The sequence below is a fragment of the Portunus trituberculatus genome, chromosome 45 (assembly GCF_017591435.1).
Source record: "Portunus trituberculatus isolate SZX2019 chromosome 45, ASM1759143v1, whole genome shotgun sequence".
Classification (NCBI taxonomy): domain Eukaryota; kingdom Metazoa; phylum Arthropoda; class Malacostraca; order Decapoda; family Portunidae; genus Portunus; species Portunus trituberculatus.
The window spans coordinates 10,204,549-10,220,500 of record NC_059299.1 but is presented as its reverse complement, the minus strand read 5'-3'; the positions used below and the strand labels follow the sequence as shown (position 1 = coordinate 10,220,500).

At 40.7% G+C, this 15,952-nt stretch overlaps 1 protein-coding gene across 1 annotated transcript in view; it reads right to left on the bottom strand.

Annotated features, from left to right (window-relative positions):
• Window positions 1–15,533, bottom strand: part of LOC123519257 (laminin subunit alpha-like) — a 235,179-nt gene extending 219,646 nt beyond the window's left edge. The window contains exons 1-3 of the mRNA XM_045280389.1: window positions 15,259–15,533; window positions 13,159–13,305; window positions 3,603–3,730 (exon numbers count right to left, since the gene is read on the bottom strand). Coding sequence (XP_045136324.1) covers window positions 3,603–3,730; window positions 13,159–13,305; window positions 15,259–15,489 — 506 coding nt within the window. The 5' untranslated portion in view covers window positions 15,490–15,533. The remainder of the gene's footprint in view (window positions 1–3,602; window positions 3,731–13,158; window positions 13,306–15,258) is intronic.
• Between the last annotated feature and the right edge of the window lie 419 nt (window positions 15,534–15,952).

The following is a 15,952-nucleotide window of genomic DNA, read 5'->3' as shown; positions in this document are numbered from 1 at the left end:
TGCTTCCCTGTCCTTTTCCACCTCAGTCTCCTGACCCTGGTCTTTCTTTCACCTTCCCATTAACTAGTAACGGTGTCCTCCTCACCACTGATGCCCAAAAAACCGATTGTCTTGCCACCCACATCCACACAACACTTGCCTCTCCAAATCCTGTGCCCACACCTATGCTACCCTCTTCTTCACACTCCAGCCATGAAATTAGCACTGCTATAACTCCCCAGGAACTCACCTCAACCTTACACTCACTGTCCACTAAGAAGGAAACGGGACCGGATGACGTGCCAAACAAGTTTCTTCATTGCCTCCCAGATGCTCTGCTGCAGCTCGTTCTGGATGTCCTCAACAACAGCTGGTTGTCAGGGACGTTCAGCATGGCATCTTGCCACCACTATTCCTATTCCTAAGCCTGGCAAGGACCCAACGGTAGCCTCCTCTTATAGACCTATTAGCCTCTGTCTAACAATAGCAAGGTTTTGAAGCATGTCATTCAAAATAGAATTACCTGGACATTGGAATGCAAACACCTTCTACCACCCAACATCTTCGGTTTCTGCCCTCACCGGGGCACCCTTGATGCCTTGCTGTTGCTGGAGCATCACATTCAAGAAGAATTTAACCACAAACAATTCACTTTAGTAGCTTTTTTAGATCTTAAGGGTGCTTTTGACTCAGCCTCACACAACTCAGTTCTTGAAAACTTGCCCGCCTTGGACTCAGGTCCACCACTAAGTTGGGTTCAGTCCTTCTTAACAAATAAATCCTTCTCCCTGGCAAATGGTAACACCTACTCTAGGTCATATCCAATCACCAGGGGTGTTCCTCAAGGTTCTCCATTCAGCCCTCTACTCTTCAATGTCCTACTTTCTGACTTTCCCTCCTCTCCCAGCATATATGCACTTATCTATGCTGATGACATTTCCCTCCTTTGTTCTGCTTCCACTGTCCAAGAGGCTCAACTTTCACTTTAGCGTGGGCTTGACCTTGTCCACTCTTGGACTGCCCGTTGGGACCTGATGGTGAGTGCCCAGAAGTCTAACCTTCTATGCTTCATCAGAAAGCGAATATCCAACATTCCAGTGGTCACCATCAATGGTTCCTCAATCCCTTTCAAATCAGAGCACAAATTCCTTGGCATACTGTTGGATAGCCCCTGCCTACCCTGGGGCTACCACATACAGTACCTGGTGACCTCATGCCTTAAAAGGCTAAACTTAATGAAATCCATGGCTGGTGTCAAGTGGGGTGCAGATAGGCATACTCTTCTCCATTTTTACTGTATTTATATCTGGAGTCACTTAGACTATGGATGTGAGGTTTATGGAGTGGCCTCACAATCACTTCTCCATAAATTGGACGTCATACAAAATTCAGTCCTTCGTATCACACTGGGAGCATTTAAGTCCTCCCCAGTCTGTGACCTTCAGGCAGATGCTTCCCTCCCCTCCCTGTCACACAGACGCTCCACCTTCCTTGTCTGGACACCTACACCAAACTTGCCTCCTCCCCTAGGTGTCATGCCCTCCACTCCTTCCGCTTTCGGTACAGCAGGGAGACACTTCATGGCCCCTTGCCATATCAAGCCCACGCACCCTTTGTAGACAGAGCCCTCTCCTTCTTTGCAACTTTCCAGGTGACTCCTCCCCTTTTCCTTATCCTCGAAAAAACTTCTCTGGGCCCTTGGTACCCTCTCTCTTCCTCAGTCTCTCTGTCCCTTCACACATCCACACAATGGTGCAAAGCTGGCTGCCCAGTGCAGGGCAGGACCCTATTCACCTCACTCCTCCACTCAAAGTACCACAACCACTTCCACATCTACACCGACAGCTCCTGCCTCACTAACCCTCCATCCGTTGGTGCAGCCATCTACATCCCCTCCAGGTCCTTTGCCACTGCCTAGAGGTTGCTGGCCACTCCTTCCATCACCACAGCAGAACTGTTTGCCATCAAAGAGGGCCTTCAATTTGCCACCACCCTTGCTGCCCATTGCTTTTCCGACTCTCTCTGCCCTCCAAATCATAAAATCCCACTGCCCACATTCCCACCACAACCTCACCCTTATCATTCACCACCTCATCCTCCACCTGACCTCCCTGGGACACACCATCCATCTTCAGTGGGTGCTCTTCCATGTCGGTGTCATGGGAAACATGGTGGCTGACAGGGGAGCAGCAAAGGCACACATGGAGCGCAGCCGTCAAGCAAGACACACACATCTGAGCAGCTCGCAGAGATTAATACAAAAGGAGTTGGACTCAGGCCTAGACATATGTACAGGGGGAGAAGGGGCCATAGGTTCTCCTCTCTCCAAATGAAATAAGTGTTAGATCACATATAGCTAAGGAATGAATAACAAGAGAGAGAGATGGAACCAAGTAGTGCTGCCAGGCACATGGCGGAATCAAAATATAAGCCAAGTGAAAATCAACACTTTATAGAAACCCCTATTGGTTTAAGGAAACTGACTGAGGATACTATGGAAAAGTATTTCTCGGGGTTTTGGGATAAACAAAGTAATATGAGAAGCCTTATTAATGTAGAAAGAGAATTAAGATACATGAAGGTGGTGATGTCCAGTCTCATGGACAAACAAGACAGACTGCTAACAGAGAACACAGCCCTAAAATTGAGAGTAGCTGAATGTGAAAAGGTCAGTGCAATAAACCAGGAATTGAAAGAGGAGATTCAGGAAATAAGGAAGCAAAATGACGTTCTAAAAACCACATGCCAAAATTATGAAAGCTCTTTAAAGAGCTTGCAAGATAAAGTGCAGGATGGGATTACAGACAGGGGAGAAGGTGGTCTAAGTGATAACAAATTGAAGGAACTAAGAAATGAATGGAAACAGGATCAAGAAGAGGAAAAAGTCAAATTTTCAGAAGTGGTAAGGAGACAAATTCAGGAGAACACAAGTCACTGTAATAGAAGTTATCAAGGAAAAGGAAGATTTGGTGAAGGATGCATTGGACAAGAAAAAAAGCATCGTGATTTAGGGGATGAGGAAAAAGAAAAATCCAAATAAATTCACAAGAGAACGTTAAGAAAGGGAAATGGCCAAAACTGTTATCAAACGAGTACAAGACAGCACACAAGAATTTGACCAGGAGGTGGAGGAAGTGGTTAGGCTGAGAAGGTACAGTGAAGGGAGTAAGAGACCAATGAAGGTGAAAATAAGATCTCAAGTGGCTGTAGAGGAAATTATGGCTAGAAAAGGTAAGTTGGCCAATGATGTTGATCACTAGGAAATATGGATAAAAAGAGATATGAACTTAAAGGAAAGGGAAAAGGAGAACTTGCTAAGAAGTGAAGCTAAGGAAAAAAAACATGAAAAGGACAGAGATAGAGAAGAAGAATTTTTACTGGAGGGTTCTGGATATGAGACTAAAGAGGTGATACCTAAGAAAAAAAGAGGTCATGGAGGAAGCAATAAATTAAGAGTGACTACTAACATAGATGGGTTGTTATCAAGCATATTGGAAGTCTGGGATTATTTGAAAGAGAAAAAGCCTGATGTAATGTACATCGTTGAAACAAAACTGAAAAAGAAGAACTTTCCTAAGTTTCCCTCCTCTTCGATCACTTCAGCATGCCTCTCTCTCTCTTACCCAGGGCTGTCAGCGAAGTACTGCCAGGGGTTGTAGGTGAGACCGTTGTCCACCGAGCGCTCCAACACCCACACGCCAGGTCTCGGGGAGTTGCCCATCTTGATGAGTACATAGGCCACTTGGAAGAGCTGAGCATGGGAGAGAGAAAACCATTTGAATGTTTTTTTTTTTTCTTCACATTAAAGAAATTTGTGAACTGATCTAATATCCTAAACCCAACCCAACTTATCTGATTTGCCTTTCAGCTGGAAACACTAAGGTTATTTCAATAAAAAACTGTGATAAACTTCAGGAAAACATAGAGAAAAAGGAAGGAATGATCCATTAAATAGTCACTTAGATTTCACTTCAGGAAGTGTGATGTTATAAGGAGAGATCAAGTGACACTACCATAATAAAAATGGCACTACCATAGAATAGACCAGTGGTTCCCAAACTGGGGGAAATCTGAAGCTACCAAGGGGGAAATAATTACACTACCTACTAACTAAAAAAAATCTCAGTCAAATCAAAAGTCCATTTGTTTGTTACTAACCACTCTCTATGGCTATGCTAAGTTGTTACTAACTGCTCTCTATCCACTTTACTCTGTAACTATAAGTTTATCAGTATATTCGTACATTTGAAAAATAAATTAGTAAATAGTCTCAGTGTGTTTTAACTGCTCTTTCTCTCATACACATGAAGGGGGAAATCTGGATGGTTGAACTGGGTGTAGGGGGAAATGACAGAAAAAAGTTTGGAAACCACTGGTGTAGACCAATTTGAGACTGCAATTTTACGTCGGTAGAGTTTCCGACTCAAAACTGATGCCTAATAACTAGAGAAACCAGTCGCATTACAAGACCACCATGTTAGTCGATTTGCGACTTTACCTACCTACATCGTGACGTTACGAAGTAAGTAAGCTTTGAAAATGTGGTCTCCAGGTATAGAGATGTTAGAGCTAGTGAGGGAAAAAGAACGTATCTGGGACCCAAAATTATTATACAGTAAAAAAATTAAAAATAATAATAATAATAATAAATAAATAAATTAATTAATTAAATAGAAATTGTGCAAATCGTCGTTCGAGGAAATACACTCTACAATAAAGTCAATAACATAACATAAATAATAGGATAACAAAGGGCCACCAGGGCCCATCTAGGTTATCCAGTATCAGTCGCACAGCGACCTCGTCATCAGTACTTAGAGATACACTTACAAGTACACAATACATTATATACTAATTCTAAATATTTGGCCCATTAACAGGGCTAAGTCCTGCAGCGAAATCCTCTACAATTTGTGGTCCCCATACATGTGGAGCATGTCTTGTTTAACTATAGTAAATTTCTTATAAAAACTATCATGCAGTGCTATACATAATTATAAATCTAATAAATTTAAGTGCTTATCTAATCTGTTTTTAAACATTGTCAAACTAGTGCTATTTACAACCGTCTCTGGCAATGCATTCCAGAAGTCTACCACCCTATGACTAAAGAAATATTTTCTTATATCTAACCTGCAGCCTTGCTTTCTAATCTTCCTGCCATGATTTCTAGTCCTATTTCCCTCCTCTAAGGTAAAGAAAGATCTCACATCTATGTAGTTTGTAACTGAGAACATTTTAAATAACTCTATCATATCCCCTCTTATACATCTAATGGTAGTCTATGGAACCGTTCACACGTGACGCGGCATTTTGCCTGACGCCGCGTTAACGTCGGGGTCCCTTGCTAACGCGCGTTTGGCGAGCGGGTCGAGATACATTCACATTGGAGCGATATGGGAGCGTTTACACACAGCGGTAAACGCCGCGTTTTGAAAGCAGCACGCTCTCTAGTTGGCTGAGCTGCTACCAATGAGGAGAGAGAATGTGCGTTACTATGGCAACCCCTAGGATATTCAACGTGGAGGAAGCTTTCAATCACGTGACACCAAGGATTCTAGGGTATTTTCCTTGCGTAACACGCACACAGCTTGTTGGTTGAAGATATTTCTTCCTGGATAAGTCCAAGCAGGTCATCGAATGATTTCACTGACATTCTAAAATAGTTGAAAAACTTGGCTTCATGTTCTCTTAAACTCGGGTACAAGGTTGCAAACATGCCATGGGTGAGTCTGTCTTGTAAAATTGGATGAATCAAATGTCTTCTTTCTCGCCGCTTGCGCCGCTTCAAACGGCGATGCAAGACCCAAGCACATGCTGCCTCTTGCACATCCATCCTGGTTGGAACTGTCTGTTGCTCTCTGTATTGTTTGGCTCACACGTATACGCACGCACAAACTCAAGCTTCGCGTTGACGTCGTGTTTGAAAACGCCTCGTGTGAACGGTAGTTTCCTAACGCCGCGTTTGCTAACGCGCGTTGGAAAACGCCTCATCTGAACAGGTAGTAACTGTTTCCCTCAATGCAGGGTGCTGTTAGAGGTGAGGACTGAAGACTTGTGGATTTCATTTGATCTCAGTTGTGCATAATCTTAAAATTAACAATTTTCTTATGAGAAATGTAGGCTAATTTAGTGTGGTAGACACTCCTTTCTTTCCTTTTACTTAGCCAGGGACGTATCCACAGGCATTTTCTTTTCTGCTGACTCTTCCAGTACGCCAAAAGAAGAGAAACCACAGCTTCAGCATCGTCACTGGAGGAAGACATCTTGGCGGGAAGCTGTTTGTTTAATAAGGAGGTGTCACACTAGCACTTTTTCCGTCGTTTTTCAGAAAATCGACAATATTATGGCTGCGGCCTGTCACACAAACGGTGTTTCGTCGTCACTTCCCGCCAACACAGACCGACAAATTAATGTAAACAAACATGGAGGCCACGCTGCGGCAAAGTTACGCAGCTCTGAACGTAATACTATGTATTTGCAGACGGACACGATCCCTATCGTCTGACTATATATATATATATATATATATATATATATATATATATATATATATATATATATATATATATATATATATATATATATATATATATATATATATATATATATATATATATATATATATATATATATATATATATATATATATATATATATATATATATATATATATATATACAAATTTTAACACAACCCATGCACAAAACTTGTTTACTCGTATTAGAGGGTTGGACAGAATAACGATGAGAGGAAAAAGAAAGCGTTGTGCAGCGGGACCGCAGGAGGGGAAACAAGCAGTTAGCAAGATCAGTTGAACAGTTAGCATGAATATAATGATAAAAGATAGAAAGAGATGCAACCTTTCGGCGGTGAGAAAGGCTGCTGTTCCGAGAGAGAGAGAGAGAGAGAGAGAGAGAGAGAGAGAGAGAGAGAGAGAGAGAGAGAACTACTACCATAACGTATGCACCACCATCACTATTATCACAACCGATTTATATCACGACCACCACCATGTAGCGATTTCTCTATTACAAAAACGAGATGATTGGCCGCTCACGCACGCTTCATTGATCTGATTGGAGGAGAAGGAGGAGGAGGAATACAAAAGAAAGAATAAGGAGCAATGTTGTGGCCGTCTGTTTGACTTTACAAGTACTACATATTCTACAAATTCAAGGTAAAAGAACAGCTAAAAACATTATATTTTTTATTCACTGTCATGGAATCATCTTCAAAACTTTCCTTTATACTCTCTCGAGCTTCTTTGTCTTCCCTGTAAACGGATGAACAGAAGTGAAAGCAGCATCCAGAGTGAGATAGAACATGTGCAGCGTTGCCAGATTCTCAAACCCAAATTATCGCACATGGCACGTTGAAATTATCGCATTTTAACAAGAATTATCGCACCCACTTAAATAAGGGTATTATATTTCAAATACATAAATTATTATGACAACTTTATCACATATAACAGAATAAGAGAGGGTTAACAGCCATGATAAGCCATGATAAGACTGCAGAGTGTGTGCGGTTCGGGAATGCTTGTATGTCCTCTGCGCGGATGGAAATCAACTGCCTGCTGAAGGGAGTGAGACAGAGACCGTACTGAGGCTCACGTGTACTAGACGCGTAGCGTACACATACACGGCGCGTCACAGCCTCCCATTTCATACCCATTGGCTCAATACCAATTTTAGGAAAGAGAAAATTTTACGGAAGAAAAATCCTTAATATAGGAAAGGTAGAAATTCTTATTTTTATCAATATGTCACGAATTTTCGAAAATTATCGCATTATCGCATGCATGCTATCGCCTATCGCACGGAAGCCCAAATTATCGCATTTTGCGATAATTATCGCCCATCTGGCAACACTGAACATGTGGATTAACCACAGAGCGAATTACTCTTTGAAACTGAATTTGAAGATCCCACGAATAATCACAATACAATTTTTCGCTCTTAATATCTGAACATTGTTTACTTAATTTCATAATATCTGAAGTGACCGTGATTTCTGTCTTTCACCTCGTTAACCTTTAAGAAGCTCATTATTACTCCCTATTACTCAATGTCCATCGAGGAGATGAAGGAGGCAATGGAAGAAAACGTGAACAAAGACATGAACTGTGGAAAATAACACTACCTATAAGTAATACCCAAACAAGGAGAAAAACTCACTAAATATTTAAATAGAAAATAGAGAGAGATGTAAAACTAACACAGCAAAGAAAATGGGACGCAAAACTTATTTCATCCTAATGAATCATCATCATCATCATCATCAACAACAATAACAACAGCAAGAACAAGAAAACCAAGAAATAAGAACAAAAACAAGATGAAGAACAGAGAGAGAGAGAGTAGGGTTGGGAAAAGAGAGGGCAAGTGTTAAGTTTAAATTACTCAGCACATGGTGGACGAAACTCAAGACGTGGCAAACCTTCACATATTTTCCCTTTTAAGACAAGAATGCCACCATGAGTGTTAGGGAGAAGCTTTCAACATTCTAAAACGTTATGGCTATACGTATGGATACAGTATGAGCAGTAGTAGTAGTAGTAGTAGTAGTAGTAGTAGTAGTAGTAATAGGAGGAGGAGGAGGAGGAGAGGAGGAGATGGTGGTGGTGGTGGTGGTGGTAGTATTAAGAGGAGGTGGTGTTAGTGGTGGTGGTAGTAGTGGTACCGTGGTAGTATGTAAGTGATGGTGGTGATGGTTGTAGTAGTAGTAGTTGTTGTAGTAGTTGTTGTTGTTGTTGATGATGATGATGTAGTAGCAGTAGTAGTAGTAGTAGTAGTAGTAGTAGTAGTAGTAGTAGTAGTAGTTGTTGTTGTTGTTGTTGTTGTTCTTGATGTAGTAGTAGTAGTTGTGATTGTATGTTTTAGCAGCAGTAGTAGCAGTAGTAGCAGTAGTAGCAGCAGCAGCAGTTGCAGCAGCAGTGGCAGCAGCAGCAGCAGCAGCAGCAGTGCAGCAGCAGCAGCAGCAGCAGCAGCAGCAGTGGTGGTGGTGCAGTGGCAGTGGTGGTGGTGCAGGTGGTAGCAGTAGTAGTGGTAGTAGTAGTAGTAGTGTGGTGCAGGTGGTGGTGGTGAGACAAAATGCACAGATATGCTAGCAGTAACAATACTACTACTACTACTACTACTACTACTACTACTACTACTACTGCTGCTGCTGCTGCTGCTGCTGCTGCTGCTGCTGCTACTACTACTACTACTACTACTACTACTACTACTACTACTACTTATAATAATAAAAATAATATTAATAATAATAGTAATAATGATAATTGAAACTAAACATTAGAAATATGATAAAACACTTCTCTTCCTGAGAGAGAGAGAGAGAGAGAGAGAGAGAGAGAGAGAGAGAGAGAGAGAGAGAGAGAGAGGGGGGGGGAAAGAAAGAAGGTTCAGGATGTAATTTGACCCACCCTGACCTTACACCCTAGAACTCTGGCATCTCCCTCCATCCTAAACCGCCTCACACCCTCCTGCCAGCTCGCCTCCACATATTCGTCCACACACCCACTCATACACCGAACAGTTAATACACCCATGTCAAGAAACGCACTCACACTCACTGCCACTAACGCTACCACCCACACTCACTGCCTCTCCTCACAATTACTACCACTTCCCCGCCATCCACCGTCACCCCGTGAACATGCTGTTGCTTCTACTTTTGCCACCACTGATGTTATTACTTCGGGTGCTGATTCTACTACAACTGCTGCTGCTGCTACTACTACTACTACTACTACTACTACTACTACTACTACTACCACCACCACTACTACTACTACTAGTTTTACTACCTATTACCACTATTACTACTTACTACCACTACTACCAACAGCACTACCACTACGAACAACAACACTACAACAAGCACCACCACCGCTGCTACTAAATACTACCACTGCTACTACTACTACTGCTGCTGCTACTACTACTACTACTACTACTACTACTACTACTACTACTACTAGCTTTAGTGCTCTATTATTTTTTTCTTTGTTTTCTCCTCATATCACCACCACCACCACCACCACCATCACCACCACCACCACGCAAGACAGCAGGACACACATGCAAACATCTTTACTCCCACACGCGCATATAAAAGCCGGCCACTCCTTCTTGCTGTGGAGAGAGAGAGAGAGAGAGAGAGAGATGGCACTCCCTTTTTCTCCCAGTAACTTAATAACTCTATGGGGGGGGAAGAGTGGAGGGTGGTGAGAGAGAGAGAGAGAGAGAGAGAGAGAGAGAGAGAGAGAGAGAGAGAGAGAGAGAGAGAGAGAGAGAGCGGGGGGAGGGGGAGGAGGGAGCTATTAAGGACAGATGTTACCCTCCTCCCAAACGACAACAGGGGCGAGAAAAGAAGATGAATATAGTTAAAAACCAATTTAATAATACAAATAAAAAAACAACAACTAAAAGTAAGGTGGTACAAGCACCATCATACTCGTTTCCCCTTACGAGGATGTTAGTGAAAAAAATAATACTAATATAGAGGAGACACATGGGGTTTAGTAATGGTAAGGAGGAAGAGAAGGAGGAGGGAGAGAAGGAGGAGGAGGAGGAGGAGGAGGGAGAGAAGGAGGAAGGGAAACAGAAAAGAAAAAAAAGAAGAGAAAAATGAGGGGATGAGAAAGAGGAAGAAAAAGAGATGAGATGAGATTGAAAGAGAAGAGAAAAAGAGAAAATGCAAAGAGGAGGGAACGGAAGAACAAATGAGGAAAAAGAGTGAACAGAAGAGAAAAAGAGGAAAAGACAAGGAGGAAACGGAAGAAGCGAGAGGAAAAGACGAAGAGGACGATGAAGAGAAACAAGAACGGATATTAGATGCAAAAGATAACTCGGTGTAAAAACAACATCTATGAAAGCAAAAGCGAAGAATCATTTCTTCATCATGCTCATAACCCGCAGATTAGGGAGTGGAGAATGAGAGGGGATGGTTATTAGTCTTCTGGCGAGAAACGTACAGTGGGTAAAGCAGGGAGAGGATGAGAGAGAGAGAGAGAGAGAGAGAGAGAGAGAGAGAGGGAGAAGGAGGGAGATTGTCAGTGAACCCTGGTACATGTGGTGAAGAGGAGGAGGAGGAGGAGGAGGAGAGCGAGAGTACCGCCTCTTCCGGTGGGCGTGTAGACTGGGAGAGGAGGAAGAGGAAGGGAGATGAGATAAAGAAATAGAAGAGGTCAAGCAAATTAATAATATTGATTAATCACACACACACACACACACACACACACACACACACACACAAACAGCAGCTGTAAAATTATAAATGATGAAAAAAAAAAGAAAAACTATGAGCTTATCACCGCATGCCTTGACACCCTCCCATCCTTCTTCCCTCACACCCCTGCCTGTCACCAAGCCCTCCCAGATCACAACACTGGCCATATTAGATCAAGTCAGCAGAATTCACTAGCCACTAAGCAAAGGCTAGTGGATGAAGTATTGTAACGAGTCTAGTAACGTTCTGCATTCACTCACTGTGCTGACCCTCCACCTCAATACATTCTGAAACCTTCTGATCTGCAAGAAATCTTTAAGTCTTCAGTCTATGTAAAGAGACCATCAGTGGATATGACTAAACCCAATATTCTCAAACGCTTTGTTCTCTCACTACGACTATTTTCAAAGGGCCGAGTGTTCAAGAGTATTTCTCCTATCAATATGTAGCAATCTTATCAATCTATCAACATAACACCTTTAAGAATCTGTGTAAGTTTAACTAGAGCCTTCTAAAAGTAATGGAGGTGCCGTACGGCGTTGGAAAGTTTCACAAATTGTAAAGGTAAAGGAATGTGCAAGACAAAGGAAGCGACTACAGCACACTACATATATAGGATACTCATGACCAAGGCTGTAATGTACTATACTTGAATATATCCTATAGTCGTATCTATCAACTAAAGAGGACATCAGAAATTTCATGAGAGGTCACACAGCAAATACGCCTGTCACCAATGAGATCTACAGAGGACACACACACACACACACACACACACACACACACACAGAGAGAGAGAGAGAGAGAGAGAGAGAGAGAGAGAGAGAGAGAGAGAGAGAGAGAGAGAGAGAGAGAGAGAGAGAGAGAGAGAGAGAGAGAGAGAGAGAGAGAGAGAGAGAGAGAGACTCCAACTTTACATTCAATAGAGAGAGAGATAACATTAAGGGCATCTGATCAAGAAATTTGTGAGTTATAAGGGATACAACCTCCTTCTACATAACAAGATGGTTGCAGAAAAAAAAAAGGATTCCTAACTCAAATATTTCAGCAATTCATTGCGGTCACTTCTACCAGAATTCTTGTCATTTTGGGTAATCATTTTAACTATGGACCGGCATCTTCATTCGATTTTTTTTTTTATCAGATATTTTGTGGTCTTTCACATATAGGAGATCTAGTAGAGTTATTTCAAGGTGTTTTTGTAATTCTACTGATAGTCAATAATAATTTTGCTTCATCATTGGGAAAAGCACGTATAACAACTTGACTGATCATCTGTAGTGTAAAACTAAATTTTTGAAGATTCGGAGTGTCAGTAAACAATTTAAGACATGAGTAAAACGAGAAAGTTGTGAATTTGTGAATCTGTAAATGAACCCACACAGTTGAGGTCAAAAGGGGAGATATTTGTCACTTGCCCTTTGACATTGTTGTGAGGGAACAAATATTTAGAAAAAATACTGGTAAATATTTCCAGTATCCACAATATAAAACGAGAAGAACAAGACAGCTGTGAATCTGCAAAAGAACCCATACACATTTGACGTAAAAAGAGAGAGAGGATACTCTCTTGCTCTTTGAAAATAACTCAGGGAACAAAACTTTTTTTTAAATATTGAGCAAGATTTCTAGGATGAGTACACAATGTAAGACGAGATGAGCGCCTACTAGTGTGTGAATCTGTAATAGAACCCACACATCCCTTTGAAAATCGTTGAGGGCACAAAACTTTTCTAAATTAATATAACACAAAAAGAGTAAAATGTGTGTAAATTTGTAACTTAATCCACAGAACCAACATCAAATACGGGACATACTTGCCCTATGAAACTAGCTCCGCTAACAAAACAGCTTAACACGCAATGTCAAACGAAAAGAGTGAACCGTATGTGAACTTAGTGACTTAACACACGCATAAGGTCAAAGACGGGTACTCACTTGTCCCAGATCGATGGTAAGGTTGACCTCGTTGTAGTCCATGCCTCGGGATAGGGGCGGGGACTGCCACCACCTCTCCGACCCATCGATGGCGTTGGTGGCAGGGTGGGCTTTGTCTGGTTGGTGTGGATCGCATCGGTCGCACCACTACAGGGGAAGCACGATGGAAAAACGTCAGTTGATATGTAGAGTGGAAAAAAAAAAAAGCAGGTAGAACAATGAGAGTGTATGAAAAAAAAAAAAATACTAAAGAAAAGGATAAAACACCAGTGAAAAAATACGAGCCAATTTTCCGATCACATACATGACAACAAACAGGCATGAATTACAGCAGAGAGAGAGAGAGAGAGAGAGAGAGGCAGGCGAAAAAAATAGCATTAAGAAAATAAATAATAGTACTAAAGAAAAACATAAAAGGAAAATCATGAAGAGAACGAAGGGCCTAAATACAAAAGGAAAATTACCACACAGTGACTATAGGAAATACAAATACTAAAAATTCAAATAGTAATTCTATCACTATAGTAATAATGTTGATAGTAATAATAATAATAATAATAATAATAATAATAATAATAATAATAATGATATAAACGATAATAATAACAATAATAACAACAACAATAACAATAACAACAACAACAACAACAACAACAATAATAATAATAATAATAATAATAATAATAAGTCACAACCAGATTTTTTTCCCCATAGCATACTAAAAGTTCGCTCCATTTTGCTTTTTATTTGCGCAGAGATCAAGTTGAAAACTGATTTTTTAAAAATTTATCTACTTAGTTTCATTATCATTTTAAGAACTATTAGCTCTTCATATATATATATATATATATATATATATATATATATATATATATATATATATATATATATATATATATATATAAAAATGAAAGGACTTAACTCACTAAATCAAAATTCTGTTCGATGTCAGATTATTGGGTGGTTCGGGTAGGTCTTATAACTAAGGGGTTCTTAACGAGAAAGAGGTTGAAAATCTCTGGTCTAATTGATGAGGCAACCATAAGGAGACCAGCCCGCTTCTTAAGGTTTATTATTCACGAAAACTTCTTTCAGTGTTTTCGGCAAATATTCCACACAAGTCCCTAGTAACTATTTCCGCCATCACGATTCAATTTCAACTTCAACTAACAACTCCCTCCATTAGTTAGTTTCGTTTTTACTTTTCTTTAATGTAAAATGTAGTCCCTAACCATTCCCGCTATCATCACTCAATTTCAAAAAGAACTTAGACTTCAATTCTTTTTGGCTTTTTTTCCTGGGAAAGAAATAGAAGTTTTCATAAACTATAGCGTCATTTCTCAATTTTAATCTCAGATAATGCCTTCGATAAAAAGAAGAAAAAAAAAAAAATCACTTGATTTACTGATACATTTCACAATCAAGAGAGTGCTGCCTAGATCTACCACACGTCAAAAGGAATACTGCAAAATCACACACATAAATGTGCAGGCACTGAGTGAATCAACTGTTCACTAGCTAATGAACATGCCGCGTTTTTAAGGCAAGGAAGTATACGAGTGTCTCCAGTTTGCTCCACAGCCTGGCTAAAGTAAAGTGACTCCATTTTCTTTAGTTAGTGTAATACAGTACCTTATCATTATTATGATCGTTATTATTATTATTATTATTATTATTATTATTATTATTATTATTATTATTATTATTATTATTGTTATTATTATCATATTTATTATATTATTATTATTATTATTATTATTATTATCATTATTATCATCATTATTATTATCATTGTTATTGTTATTATTATTATCATTATCATTACCTATCATTATCATTATCATCATCATACTACGACTATTATCACTGTTATCATTCTTATTAAAATGAGGGACGTCGTGTTGTGACCTGAAACTAGATCATGAGGGTATCTGCAAAGTGGTGGTGGACGACCTCCGCTGTTTGACTTTACGTAAACTAATTGTTACTACTACTACTACTACTACTACTACTACTACTACTACTACTACAACTACTACTACCACTATTACTACTATAGTACTAGTAATACTACTACTATTACTGTCGCATCACACTTACTTGTCCTCCCTGCAGTTGAATCAGTGTAGTTGATGATCCGCTGTCGGCATTCGCTCCCACCAATTTGCAGTACTCCTCGGGCTCAGCGACGCCCTCCCCGCAGGTCGCCGTGGCGGTAATGCGACGGTTTTCGGCTAAATTAAAATAAGGCGGCGTAAGTACTTGTGCAGTGGCGTATGATACGAGGGCGGCGAGCCATAGGACCCCTGTAAGGGACCTACACCACGCCATGGTTCACGGGTAACTGAGGCTGAGGGGTGAATGGTGGCGTCACCTCCCTCTTCCACTCTGAACACCCTTTTCCTCCCCGTCCCTCTGACCTTTCTCCGTTTCCTATTGGCCCTCACTGTTGCCCCTCCCTGCCTCCTTTTCTCATCTTTCCCTCTCCTTCTTTGACTGGCACTCCTTCCTCCCCTACACACCTCACTCTCAGATTCTGTCATCGTCTCTCCTCGCCTCGCCTCTGACCGTTCATTCCGTGCTTCCAACTTGTCCTGCGCCTAAACAAAAATCCATCCATCCATCCAACTTGTCCTTTCTTCTTAAGTCTAACCGATGCTGTCTTTACATAAAAATCACACGAATTTTCAGATAGCAATAGAGTTTATGCTCTTAGTATAGAAAATAGGTTGTTTTGAATAAGCAGTAACTAGTTTTGTCATTAATGGATAGAAATGCGAGTACAGTACGTCAA